The 13783-nt window shown below is 39.5% G+C and overlaps 1 protein-coding gene across 3 annotated transcripts in view; it reads left to right on the top strand.

Moving 5' to 3' along the window:
- Nucleotides 1-1866: 1866 nt before the first annotated feature.
- Nucleotides 1867-13783, top strand: part of asic2 (acid-sensing (proton-gated) ion channel 2) — a 437935-nt gene continuing 426018 nt past the window's right edge. Inside the window, exons 1-2 of one of the 3 annotated variants that reach the window (XM_084425638.1) lie at nucleotides 1867-2023; nucleotides 3420-4039. In XM_084425638.1, the coding sequence (XP_084281764.1) occupies nucleotides 3437-4039 (603 nt within the window). In that variant the 5' untranslated portion in view covers nucleotides 1867-2023; nucleotides 3420-3436. Of the gene's footprint in view, nucleotides 2362-2468; nucleotides 4040-13783 lie in introns of those variants that run through there. The other 2 variants (XM_084425639.1, XM_084425640.1) reach the window with 2 other exon arrangements.

Here is a 13783-nt window from a genome sequence, read left to right as displayed (position 1 = left end):
ACATTTTCTCCACCTCACCTAACTAACCCCCCCAAAAAGCAACTAAAAAACAAGAAAAAGATGTTTATGGTCTGTTGTGAAAGATAAAACAAGCTTCTTGTCTGCTTGATGTGCAGGAGGGGGAGGGAGGGAGGAGGGAGGGGTGCTCTGGGTGCTCCAGCACCTGCCCTATTTCAAAATTAATCAAAAGTGCCCTTCTCAAACAAATATCAATGTGGTCAATAAAACAAAATGCATTTGATTATAATTAACATGACAATGTGTACAAAACTAAAGTAGCCTAAATTCACGTTTATTTGTACGTTGTGTCGTTGCTATAACGCGTTGCTATGGGTTGCGTCACTTGCGTCAAGTTGCGTGTGTCTTGCTTCGGTCTTGACCTATTTTTTTTACAGTCTATCTATTCTATGGTCTTGACTGAGTCTCCGTTTTCGAGGGGCTAAAGCTCCGGAGTAGTGTGTGGACAGCAGGCATAGCCGTAACAAAGGTTATGCGTTTTAAAATGCATATTTTAAAATATTACATAATTCATTGAAGCCTGTTTGTCATGTGTCATTGTCACTGACCAATCGTCATCTGGCACAACAAGTTCAAATTTCATTGGACAATGTGAAGTGGAGCGGTAATTTTCCGGTCATTTATAAATATAAACCGTTTGAAAATTACATGGACAGACGACTTTACATTTACGAAGCGATCTGAATCTGCGTCGAGGAACTAATAGATGTAAATTGACTACAAAGTACTGCACAAAACCAGCACCAAAAGTAGCATTAATGGTAAGTATAGAGTTCAAGTCACCGTTTACCATTTGATGAAACTATCATAGTTTGTTAAATGAAGTCCAGGCCTACAGGCCTATTATGTGAAGTGTAGGCTGACAACAACACGCGAAATGATGGACATTTTTGATAATTTTGCAGCAATAGTATGATAGTACAGTAACGTTACTACTGGTCAAAAATTTGCACACACATTACTTTTTTTTTTTTTAAGAAGTCCCTTATGCACATCAAGCCTGCATTTATTTGATCAAAAATACAGGAAAAAATGATTACAATTTAAAATAATGGTTTTCTATTTTAATATACTTTTTAATGCCATTTATTTCTGTGATGCAAAGCATATATATATGCCGTCCAGTTCCTCAGGCTCTGCTGTCTTGATGCGGTCTGGCGTCTCCGGCCAGATGAGCCGTGAAAAACGTGGCGTAGACGATGTCATTTCCGAAGAGTCACACTACATGACTGTCAGGAGGAAAAATGGAAGGAGAAATAAATTCGAAAAGTATTGTAGAATGATCTTCTACAGTGAGTGGCGCCCGCTCAGACGTAGAGGAATGACATTTTTTTTTATATATCAAATTCTTCACCAGCTGCTCTCATCCATTTAAATTTTATTTTTATCCCCTTCTGGCAAATCCGTACTTTCCTCCAAATTCAGCTCTTGCTGTCATCTTATTTTTCATCTCTCAGTCCCTGCGCTCTCCCTCTCTTTTGTCCTGTCGGCTTGCATTACAATACACACTTGTAGCATCTCTCTCTCTCTCTCTCTCTCTCTGTTTGTATATCTCTCTTTTCCTTGTCTATCTCTTTCAGTCTTATTGCTTTTCTCAGTCCCCTTCCCTCAAGTGTTTGCGCCTTGAATGTTGTGCAGACGCAAGCATTAAACTTAAAGATGCCTCACACAGTTTCTATTACACATGTTCAATGTGATGATAGTCGCCCGCCGGGCACCAAATACAGTATCTGTCACCTCTCCCTCTTTTCTCTTTTTCTCACTCTGTGTGTTCCCCTCCTCTCCCCTTTTTCGTGTTTGATTCTTTCCAGTTTCTACGTTCATGCTTTTACCCACAATTTGCTTATTGTATCCATCACGCTCTAAGCGGAGAGGAGTGTCAAAGCACGCGGGAGGAGAGGAGAGAAAAGCGAGCGCGAGAGAAGGAAGAGTGCACAGTGTCTCGCGAAGAGCAAGAGCGAACGAGCCCCTCTCTCTCTCCATACCTCAGTTTGCGTTTTTACATGTGAGTCTACCGCATATGTACAGGCTCAGCTGTCTTTTGCTTGGATACGGCGAGAAGAGGAGCGGAAGCGCCGGACGCGTGATGGTTTGTCTGGACTAGCGCGGGAAGCGCGCGACTGGGATAAGATCGCGCTCACACACTTCGTCGACTCAAGATCAACGACAACATCTCCGGCTCTCTCTCTCTCTCTCTCTCTCTCTCTCTCTCTCTCTCTCTCTCTCTCTCTCTCTCTCTCTCTCTCTCTCTCTCTCTCTCTCATACACACACACACACACACACACACACACACACACACACACATGGACGGCTGGATGTTGTGTCCTTAGGCTGCACGTGAGGTGCTTAGAATTGCCATTGGATGTCCAGTGACCGTGTGTGCACGTGCATGAATTTGTTTATGGGGGAATGGGATAGTTTTTAAGCTCTTGTGTAATATTTTTCAATTTCAGGTCAGTATAGCTTTATTGGCATGTCTGTAAGTAATACAATGTTGCCAAACAGACAAATATCTAACATTACTGTGTTTGCTCTGGGCATTTTCAAAACATTTCTTGAACAAGTGGGAGAAAGTTAAAGAGAGAGAGAGAGAGAAATTGCTGTAAAATAAGGTAATGGAGGAGGGAGATTGTGTAGCGAGAGGGAGGATCCTAGGATTTGGAGGGGCTGAAGTGTTGGAGTGGGTGGAGAGACAGACGGAGGGAAACCCCTGGGCAGCATCTTCCACTCCATTGCCACCCTCTATCACACAGCTTAACTGGAGCAAGATCTGTTCTTCCTTCATGCTCTGTGATGTGATGTGTGTGTGTGTGTGTGATCCTGGTCCAGCCTGATATTTATTTATAGGAGCAGCTCTGACTACTAGTGTTCAATGGACCCTGTCTTTTTCTCTGTGTATGTGTCGCTTTCTCTGATTGGACAGGAGACAGTTTGACTATGGTTTCAGGGGGTGTGTGTACCTTGATTTGTCTCTGTTTGAGCATATGTGTCAGTGTTGATATTTGTTCTTTTTTCTTTCTTCATTCTTTGCTTTCTCCTTCCTTCAAATTTTTCATCTCTTTCACTTTCCTTTCTTACATTCCTATCTTTCTTTTTTCTTTCTGTTTTTCTTTTTTTTTCATCTGTGTCTAAAACTGTTACAGTGTCTTTGGTCAGTAGGGTTCGTGTTACATAAATCCTCTCTCACTGGTGACTACATTCAGTTTTATCTTTTTTCATAAAGCCTTACAGTGTCTCTTTATGTTTGTGTCAAACCCGCCACTTCAAGAAAGACACTGTATTTCACGATACATTATTGATGTGTCTGTGAAACTCTAATGAAGTGAAATCTAGCCAGAATCAGATGCCAGAAGGTGCCTGAGCTTAAGCTGACAATCACTATGTGCTGATCTACCTGCAGGTGTGTGCGTGTCAGCCATGGACCTGAAGGAGGGCTGTGGAAGCGAGGCCAGTCGTGAGACCGAGAGCGGAGGCATGGGGAGCCTGGGAGGCCCCTCGTCCTGGCAGTCCTTTGCCCACCGAAGCACCCTGCATGGTTTGCGCTTCATCTTCCCCTACTCTTCCTCCCCTTACCGCTCCACTGCGCGCCGTCTGCTCTGGAGCGTGGCCTTGCTGGCCAGCCTAGTCCTACTGGCTCTGGAGAGTACCGAACGGCTGGCCTATTTCCTCTCCTACCCTCACGTCACCAGCGTGGATGCTGTGGTTTCTGGCAGCCTTGTCTTCCCCGCCGTCACTGTCTGTAATTTGAACGCCTACCGTTTCTCGCGCCTCACGCAGAATGACCTCTACCACGCCGGGGAACTATTGTCCCTGCTGGATGTGCACCTGCAGATCCCCGAGCCACACCTGACCGAGCCCCACGTGCTGGCCTTTCTCACAGAGAAATCCAACTTCACTAACTACCGGCCAAAGCCCTTTAGCATGCGGGAGTTCAGTGAACGAGTGGGACACGACCTGAAGGAGATGATGCTCTACTGCCGTTTCCAGGGCCAGGAGTGCAGCTACCAGGACTTCAAAACGGTGAGTGTCTGCAAGATGTTTCTTTCACAAGGGATTTCTTTAAGGGCTCAATAGGCTTGGAAGAAGTGTGTTTCTAGAGAATTATGGGCTCAGTGTTGTTAGCTCTAAAGATTATCCTTGTTGTTGAGCTGTTTCATAGGTTTGTAAAGAAATGATATTGATTCTTGCTGATGGTGTAGTTCTGGATGCTAAGCTGTGGTGTGAACTGTGAAGTGTTACTGCTCCATTAACTACTCTCGGACTCTGTGTGCGGCTGGAAAAGCTATAGCTTTCATTCTGAAGGTGCAGCTGTTTTCACCTTGACTGTGATACTGTTCTTGTAATATTTATGTAATGTGATGGGCTGATTAATTATGTGTTGAATGTCTAATGTGCCTCTTTCCAAAATACTACAACAAGGATTCAGAACAGATTCTACCTTAGTAACTCTGATATAGGCTGTATAGCTATTATGAATTTCTCCAAAAAAGATGCTTGTTGAAGACTTTTGACTACCACATCCTGAAACAGAATCTTATAAGCCACTGATTTGACACTTTCTTCACATGCAGCAACTTTATAAACAGCCACTCAAGCATGCCCCGTGAATAGTGGTCCTCACGTGAACCTCACGAGATTCACTGACGCATCTCATTCTGTTGTTTACATGTAGCCTGCTAATGATTCTGGATTAAAGTATCTTTTTTATGTATTATCAGCATATCCCTTGATCCGTCAGCCACATTTTTTTTGCTGAGCTCCTCGCAATGCATTTTTAGCCACAAATGACGCAAACAAAACTGTTTCAAAGTATTTTTGAAAGCATTATATGCTGATTACAAATTGAAGCTGTCAGCTGCATGCCTGCGACAACAAGAAATGGTCGTGAGACAGAGCCATTTGCTTTTACACATCAGAAATGTAATTGACTAGTTGTTGCTCTAAATATTTCAAGAACACTAGGACACTCTAGAATGTTCTCTGACTGGTAAAAATGGTTTTAGTGGTTTACTGGAGATGTAAACGCTGGCCGCAGCTGTGTGTGAAGAATGTGTTTTTCTCAACACTGAGGGCTGAGATGATGAGGTTTGATAGCTGGTGTGATACTCAGTTGGAGTGCTTCTAATTCTCCTCAGGGGTTGAGGTCTGTTTATCCCCCCTCAGTCGCCACACGTGTGCTCTCAGTGCTTCCAACCGCACACAAGACCATAAAACAAACTCGCACACACGCCACTTGCTTTGTGTTGTCTCTTCTTGTTTTCATTGATGATGTGTACAGTATGAATCAGTGTTTGCAGCAGACAGGCATTATAGTGTTCTTGCTTTTATATCTCCTGGTTAAAATAGTGCTGTTATAGTATAGATAACTACGCTAACTACGCTACATTGATGTAATTTAAGGGTGCATCAAAATATATTAATTTGTGATGTAGCAGTATCTCCTACAAAAACTATGGAACTCAATTAAGGTGGAAGCAGTGGATCAGATAGTTTACTATAAATGCAACTAATGGGACATTTAAATTTACATAACTAAGTTGAAAGTAATGAACCTCCATATTTAACTTGATATTTCAGTTAATAAAAAGATGCAAAATACCATGCGGGGACTTTCTGGCCCCCGAATCTGTGAATATTTTTTTTTTCAAACCGGTTAGGCCTAGTTGAAATGAACTGTCAAAACAAACCAATTTGCTAAAATGTATTGGGCTTTCTGCTTGGGAGAGAGAGACATTATAGGGGAGTTTGTTTAATGATTGCTTCAGCTAGCTTGTTCAATACAGTGTGACTTTTTAGGATAAAGTACCTTGTTACTGTGGGTTTGGGACTGCATACTTTTTGGTGCCATCATCCAATTAGTATTTTTATGGAAGAGTTATTAATCACATCACATGACCGTATGATCACATACTTTCAGGGCTGCCACCAGCTAAGTAAGGGCCATTGAGATGCATGCACTGTAAAAAAAAAAAAAAAATGCAACAGTAAAAACCCTTTGTTAACTCTATTTTAGTGTCATGTGTTTACCCCAATGGTGTTTTTTTCTTTGTGTGTGTGACCCTGTGTTTTTGTATGAGTTTGCTATGTTTTGTTGGACAGGCCACTTATAATGAACAATTTACCCTGTGGCTTTCTGTGTACCATCTGTGTTATAATGGTGGTTGTCTGTACATTTTGAGGTCAAAATCACATTTTGATACTTCAAGTACTGGTAAATTGGTAAATAAACATTATTACTACACAAATTATAGGCTAACCGTATAATGAAATACATTGTTATAGCCTAAGTTGTATAGTCAAGCTGTAAAGATTCATGCTTCTCTTTATGTATCTTCAGAGAGAGAAAGAGAGAACAGACATATTATCACATGAGTCAAATGCTCATCCTGTCTATATTGCTGAATTGCCCTTGCTGTATTGTCATGACCTCTGTCCACCGACTGGCCGTGTGTTCACACACTGAGAGACAGGAGGACATCAATTGGCTGTGCATGCGGTTTACTTTGAGCATAGCCTTAATTTGAAAGATAATTGCTTCACGTGTCGGCAGCAGATATCAAAGGCAGGAGTGAGTCTGGCATGGCATGACCTGATAAAATTCTTCACATGCAGAGGCGACCGTGAACAGGATACTGTGTGAATTCTGTCTGCAGGTGGGCTGATTCAGTGTTAATGTATGGTAGACTAGCACCAAACAATATAGAAACACAAATTCCACAAGTGTGGTTGAAGACATACTTTCTCCGTACTAATTCAGTGCTTTCTTTGCACAAACATGGCCTGAGTGTTCTATCCCTGGAGAGGTTGGAATCGAAATGAAGAAAATGTCAACCAATTCTTTTACTTTAAACTAGTACAATTACAATACTAATGTCTTTATATAATCAGTTGAATTAAACTCTTAAGCTATATTTGACAGAAAACTGCAGGGAATCCAATTAAGGTTTGGAGACAAAAGGTTATTTAAAAAAAAAATTTTTTACAGCTAATAAAATTAGTAATTAGTTACTGGTGTTCATAATCACATGTTAATGCTCTCTAGTTCATCTTTTCAGTTGTTTTAACCTGAGACATGTATGCAGGTGACCTGAGTTTGACTCTAGCCTTTCCCGATTGCACCCCCTAGTCATCAACCTGTCACTTCTACACTTGCCTATAAAATTACAGGCAATACGTGAATAATTTCACTGTTGGGTAAAAGCCAAGGCAGACTGTGTGTGTGTGATGCATTTCTTAGCGAATGACAGTGTTGACTCAACATTTACCAGTCCGCGTCCGTTCGTCTGACATCCCCATTTACATGTGAAATTAAAATTACACTGTGCAAACCCAATCATGCTTTTGCACAAATGCTGTAAATGCATTGCCTAAAAAAATAAAAATTTGTGTCAATTTTTTTCCCCTTATTTTCCTGAGCAAATGTGAAGTCATTTTGATTGAACAATTATAACTAGGGGTGGTGCACCAATCTAAAAAGTCTGACCGACACCGATAAGCCAATAATTTTTTGAATTTTGTGGCAAATAACCAATAAAGGACTTTTATTTATCATAATAAATTAAAGTCAATTGTTTTTAAATGCTACAAGTGAATTTAGGATTCAAATCCTTATAATGTACAGTATGAAAAAAAAAACATATTTGCTAAAGATTACATTTAACAATGTCATTAAATTATTAATGTTTTAAAGATACAACAATAATCTAGATGTAAAAATAGGGTAAATGTTCAATATCTGCGGACACATTAACAGCTCTAATATCATCCAGTAACCAATATGGTAAAATGAACCGTTTTGTTTGGTTTATTTCTTCTGTATTATTTCCTCTATCACTATCGTCTACAGCCAGAATGGAGCAGAACAGTTTGAAGTCAGCTGCAAGTCTTAGAAAAGCTCCCTTCACATCCCACAATGCTCCTCAGTAAAGAGTGTGAGAGAGGACAGTCATGCTGGTAAATATTTCCCTCTTTTTGATTCTTCCTATGATTGTGTATTGACCACATCAATGCTCCGTAATTATACGGAGTTTCGATCGTGTATTTCAGATGTGGTGAGTCACAGTGCTTCCCTGTGGCGCTGTCTGAGATTTTTTTGACTCGAACGCGGCTCTGTGCCCTCCTGTGCTCCTCTCTGCTGTGATTCATTTGTAGTATGTTGATGCCATGAGTATTGAGTTTTCACTTACATACTGCAATGACCCTGCTCCGGGGCTCTCGCTGCTGCATGATGCTGTCGTCGGTTGGGGAAAATGTGTTGCTTTCTTAAAGTGCTTTTTTTTATAGAGTGCCAATAGTTGTATTTAACACACTCCTTGGGTTGTAACAGCTGGCGGACTGCTCCATGACTTTACTTTTTTGTAAAACAAGAGCAAGGGCTTACTGTTGTAGCCTCCACCTGAGTTTTATTCTGATCTCTGATAATTGCTAAAGGCTTAAAAGCTTTGCAAAGCAAAACGGACTGGTGAAAATAGTCCAGTGAGGAAGCTCCAGGGTGCTTTTTATATCTATGGTAAGACTCTTGTCTGTATTTACAATGTTTGGTTTTGCTCCAGACTCTAAAGTTTTAGTGCTCTCAGGAGCCACCTGCAAAGTCAACATCTTCCTGTTTGGTGCGTTGAAGAACACTTTTAAAAGTGTTTGTCTTTTAATCTCCTATTTCTTTTGTTCTCTGCCTCTCTAAATCCTGTTTGGGACATAAAAACAACCATTTCTGTCTTCAGCTGACACATCTTGTGCTTTTCCCAACCTTAGAACATTTCAATTTTTACTGACTTAAACATCAGATTGGATAGATGGTTGTGCTTTTAAAAATACTGCTTTATTTCAAACTGATTCAACTCTTTCCATACCCTGGAAATCCAGAGTTCTCGCGAGAGCACAATTTTAATTTGCTCAGCGAGTAACTCTGGCATTGAGTAATGATGCTCATTAACTATGCCCTTGTAGCTGAGCTGCACCAATCACATCGGTGTATCTGATATAGAGGCGAGCTAAACAGATGACGACAGTGCTGCGACGTCAAAGTCATTAGTAAACATTGCAAGATGGCTATGGATGAACACCAGTTGTTTGAAACGGCTTTGGCCGCTACAATAATCGAGTTAGACTTGGCTTTTTATCTAAAAGAGGAACAGAAGACGGCACTCAAATCGTTTCTTTGCAAGAAGGACGTTTTTGCTGTTTTGCTGACCGGATACGGCAAGAGTCTAATCTACCAGTTAGCTCCGCTGGTAGCTAAGCATATGGGGCTCTGGATACGTCACCCTGTGAATTTTTGTGATTGGTCGTAGTGTTATCCAATTGCGTGTAGTGAGATTTTCAAATGCATGCTTGGTGCCGCCCCTCGAGTTGGGGCGATTTTCATTACTCAATGCCAGACCCTTAATCTTTCGGATTTGGGTTTGGATTTCCACGCTACTCTTTCCATACCCTTAAACAAATTGTACGTGTTTCTATCTGTCAAGCATAAGAGGTCTATCTGCAAGAGATTTCTTTAGTGCAGCGTTACTTATTTCTACTTCTGGATAGCCATGTTCCTACTACACCTTGATTATTTGGGTTAGTAGAGTTTAAAACTAAACTTTTCTGCATGAATGTGTGGTGTGGAGGCACCATTGTTTTTAGAAATCTAATACATTTTGATCTACATACCATGATGTGTGGGAAAAAAACACATATTTTACAATAAAGAAATTAAGAATTAAGAATTTATTCCCGTAGTTTATTTATGGCCACTTTTTATTAATTTGATCCCTTCCCTTGATCCCTTAGTTTAATATTGTTTAACTGTGGCCACAATTTACTAGGGATGCACCGATTTTTCATGGTTGATTCTGATTGCCTATATATATGTGTTGTTTATTTGCACTATTACAGGCAGAAATGGTCTAAAACAACAACAACAAAAATCTGTAGCCATTTGAAATTAGAGGCAACTGTATTTTAATCAGGATCCTACACACATGTAGCATGAGCAGTTGTTTTGTTCTGTTTTGGGCGATCTGGGTAGATTTGCATTGTCTACTACCGATATGAAAAGGTATTGGATAAAATTAGTGTCCATGTCTAATTATCGGTATCCAAGAAAATGTTATAATATGCTTTTTCAGTTAGATGAAGTAGGTAGAAAAACATGGGTTTCTGGCATTCGAGTTCTATTGTATTTCTATGGTTTCTCTAGTGCCTGTTAGGCTCAAAGTGTAGGTGATATAAGAACATTCACATCTATTCTGAATCAACGATTGAAAGAAAAAGCACAAAATGCATGGTACGCATCAGTTGTTTTAGAAAATAAGAAGTTGAATATATCCACATGCAAGTCCTTTGGTGGTACAGGAGAGCTACATTGCATCTATACATAATATACAGCTGGTATGATCTCTGTTCTTGTCCAGATGCTCAGAGCACTGTTTAGCTATAGAAACAGGTAGATGGAGTAATATACCAATGACAGAGTAATCTAATTGTATCTTAATCTTAATTGTAATCTAACTAATACTTCTGTGATTGAAGACGAGAAGCATTTCTTGTATGATTGTTCTTTGTACATGGACCTGCGGCAGAAATATTTGGGTGATCTCACACTTGTTGGTGATGTTTGTATTGATATGTCACAGGTTTGTGAGTTGAAGCATGCATTGAGATTGGCATTGTATCATGGAATGAAGAATAGAGCATCTGTCATGCTATTGTGACTTTGTGGAACTATGGGCGGAGAGGCCATGTGTTCCTGAAATAAATTTGATTGATTGATTGATTGAGAAGTTGTTTTTTATTTAAATGAAACTGTGTAATTTTAAGATTTAAAGCAAAAACAGCATGGTTTATGGCCGGTTGACAGGTGCATCTCTACATTTTCCCAAAAACAAGGGAACAAATAAAAAATTCGTAAATCCAAATTTTTATTTATTTTTGCATGTCCTGTGCTGTTTGTGTTTTAGACATTATCATGGCCTTGTAGCAGCAACGTTGTAATGACAGTTTTATACATGCTAGTGTTTGTCTATTAGGGCTCTCTGTGCTTTGATGATCACATCTCTGCTGATTTGAAGATGATGTGCCATTCAGGACTATCTTCACACACATTGTGTTCATCCAGATGAGTTTAGCATTTCCTTTGGTTGGCCTTTTAGAATAACCAGCACTTTGTCAAAATCTTAACTTGCTTGAATATCAGTCCCCTAAGGGTGAGGTAGACAGATCCAGCTGTGCTCTTTTTGTTTTCTAGATGATTCTTTGCCTTAAATAACCTCACAAATAGGATTTAATTAGAGTTTTTGGAGATCAGATCTAAATTAAATACAGTCCTCACACACACCTTCCTTTAAAAGATAAGTGTGGCCTAAAGCACGCACACGGCTATAGTCATGAAAAATGCATGCTTGCTTTATCTTAATCGCCCTCTGTTGCACGCAGTGCATCGTATAAAGTGTTTTTTTACATTGTGTTTTTACTCAGCTCTATAAAAAAGCATTATTGGTATGCTGCTGCGCTCTGTACCACCTATTGTGATGTTCCTGAACATTTCACTGTGTCAAATAAACATTTTTTTTTTACTGCTCCATGAAGCATTATTTAGTGTAGGCTAGAAGTTAAAGAAGGTCTGGGCTGTTATTAGGAATGACAAATTTAACGATTATTTATCAGATTTACAGTGAGTCCGTTTAGTGTCTTTCAGGAAGCTCAATTCATATACATTTAGACATAGTAAGAATTCTATGTTTATTTCAAGTTGGACATGAGGAAAGTAATGAGTTGCGGTTCAGTGGTCATGAGTTGGACATGAGTTGAACTTTGCTTGTTAAAGTCTAAACTTATGAAACCATACATGCACATGGGTTCTGACATGTTTCCAAGGCTTTATTATTTCTTTCTTTGGACCTCATATTGTAGTCTCTTATTCTGAGATATGGATTCAGATTAGTTATTTATGTTTCAGGGAGCTACTGAGTCATGCTATACTTGTGTAATTGCCAGGTAAAATGGAATTCAATTCAATTTTAAAATTTTCAGCTGTCAGGCAGTATACATGTTCATGTGATGTGCTAATAATAGCCTGCGACTGGAAAAAGGAGAGAGGTTGTCTTAATGGGTAGATTCTGCCTGTCTTCAGAGAACATTTTCACAGGGGTGAGAGAAAGAGACTGATTGAAAAGAGCTGAGATTCCTTCCTTGTCCTTCTACTGAAAGACAAGTGGACAGGCAATTCAGACTCTTACATTCATTTCTGCTGGAATCAGACAAAGAAAGTGGAGAAAGGCAAGTAAAAGACAAAGAGAGTGTGTGGGGAAGAGGTGATGAAACGGGCTGGAAAAAAATATGTAAGTGGTGGGCAGGTTTTATTACAGAATGCAATTTTTGCAGCAAGGGACCCCCTGGTCTACCTCCATAGCACCTACAACGTTTCAATTCATAACTGATCACAACTACAAAATACTAAAATTAAGAATACATTTTTTTTTGTAATGTATTTAAAGTTGTTGGGGTGTAATTTATAGTTTAATGAATGATCTATTAAAATAAAATAAAATATCACTGATTATACACATCTGCAAATATGTCTTTAACTACACATTTTGTATTTTTTCAATTAGTTGCCAAGGCAACATTTCATTTATTTTTTAAGTTTAAAGGTTTATATTTTATTTTATTTCATCTTTATTTCAGTTGCTGCAAATTATTTTTAATAGTTTTTTAGTTAAAGGTGCAGTGAAGGATTTCTGAGAAACACTCAGATATTGATATTGATATTTGAAATCAACCCTAACAAACATGCTTCATTGCCCCGCCCCCAAAATGCACAAACATGCAATGCTAGAGTGGATGTATCTCTCTCTCTCTCTCTATCTCTCTCTCCTCCCCCATCATGAGTGGACATGCCCCCTACTGCTGATTGGCTACAAGTGTGTTGTGGAGCTCGGTCCGATCCACTTTCAGTAGCGTTTCTCAGCATCTAACCTTTAACAGTAACAACAACACAGCACATTATTATATTTACAATAGGAAAAAAAATATACAGGTTTAAATTTCATGCACTTTTAGCACATATAAAACGTTTCATGCTTCATTTCAAGTTGCACATGACTTGCGGTTCAGTAAGTGAGTTCAGTCAATGAAGGATTTGTTAGAGGGATTCAAACTGATAACGTATATGAGTCTCTTGAACAATGTATTAAAAGAACCGGCTTATTAGACTATTATACTAGTGCATGTTTGTTTTTGAGTGCAGCCAGCAACAGGTCATCATTATTCTGTGCTACATGGTCTGTTTATCTCCTTACATGGCTCAGAATTTAGATTCACTGAACAGCGGTGCTGAAAGGATTGGTGGTGGATGAAGAGTGTTTTGATGGAATGTAGATATATGTATGCTGCACAAAACAACAGATTTAATGTCCTGTGTGCTTTGGCTGATGGGATTTGGTCTCTGATGTGTTGCAGGATGGCCTGTTTTAAGTGGAAACGGAAGATCGATCTTTAAGGGAATGTGCTTGCCTATTACTTTTCTCCAGCCTATCAAAGCAAGGAACTTCTGAATGCAATTTCAATATATGAGGCAATACAGCGCAACAGTGACCGCCCACTTTCTTAGCAGCCTTGGTTCTGGAAGTATTTTTCTCATTCATCTCCACAGGGATTGAAAAGAATCTTTCATTGAAGAGTTATGAATCAGACTTACCAGCTAAACATTACTGGAAAATTGGAAGAAAGACTTTTATGAGGGAGTAAACTACTATCCAAACCTCAATGATGTTTTGCACTCAA

This window comes from Rutilus rutilus (assembly GCF_951802725.1).
Source record: "Rutilus rutilus genome assembly, chromosome: 1".
NCBI classification, from domain to species: domain Eukaryota; kingdom Metazoa; phylum Chordata; class Actinopteri; order Cypriniformes; family Leuciscidae; genus Rutilus; species Rutilus rutilus.
Note: the sequence above shows the minus strand (reverse complement) of the source record. Positions and strands in the feature narration are given on the sequence as shown.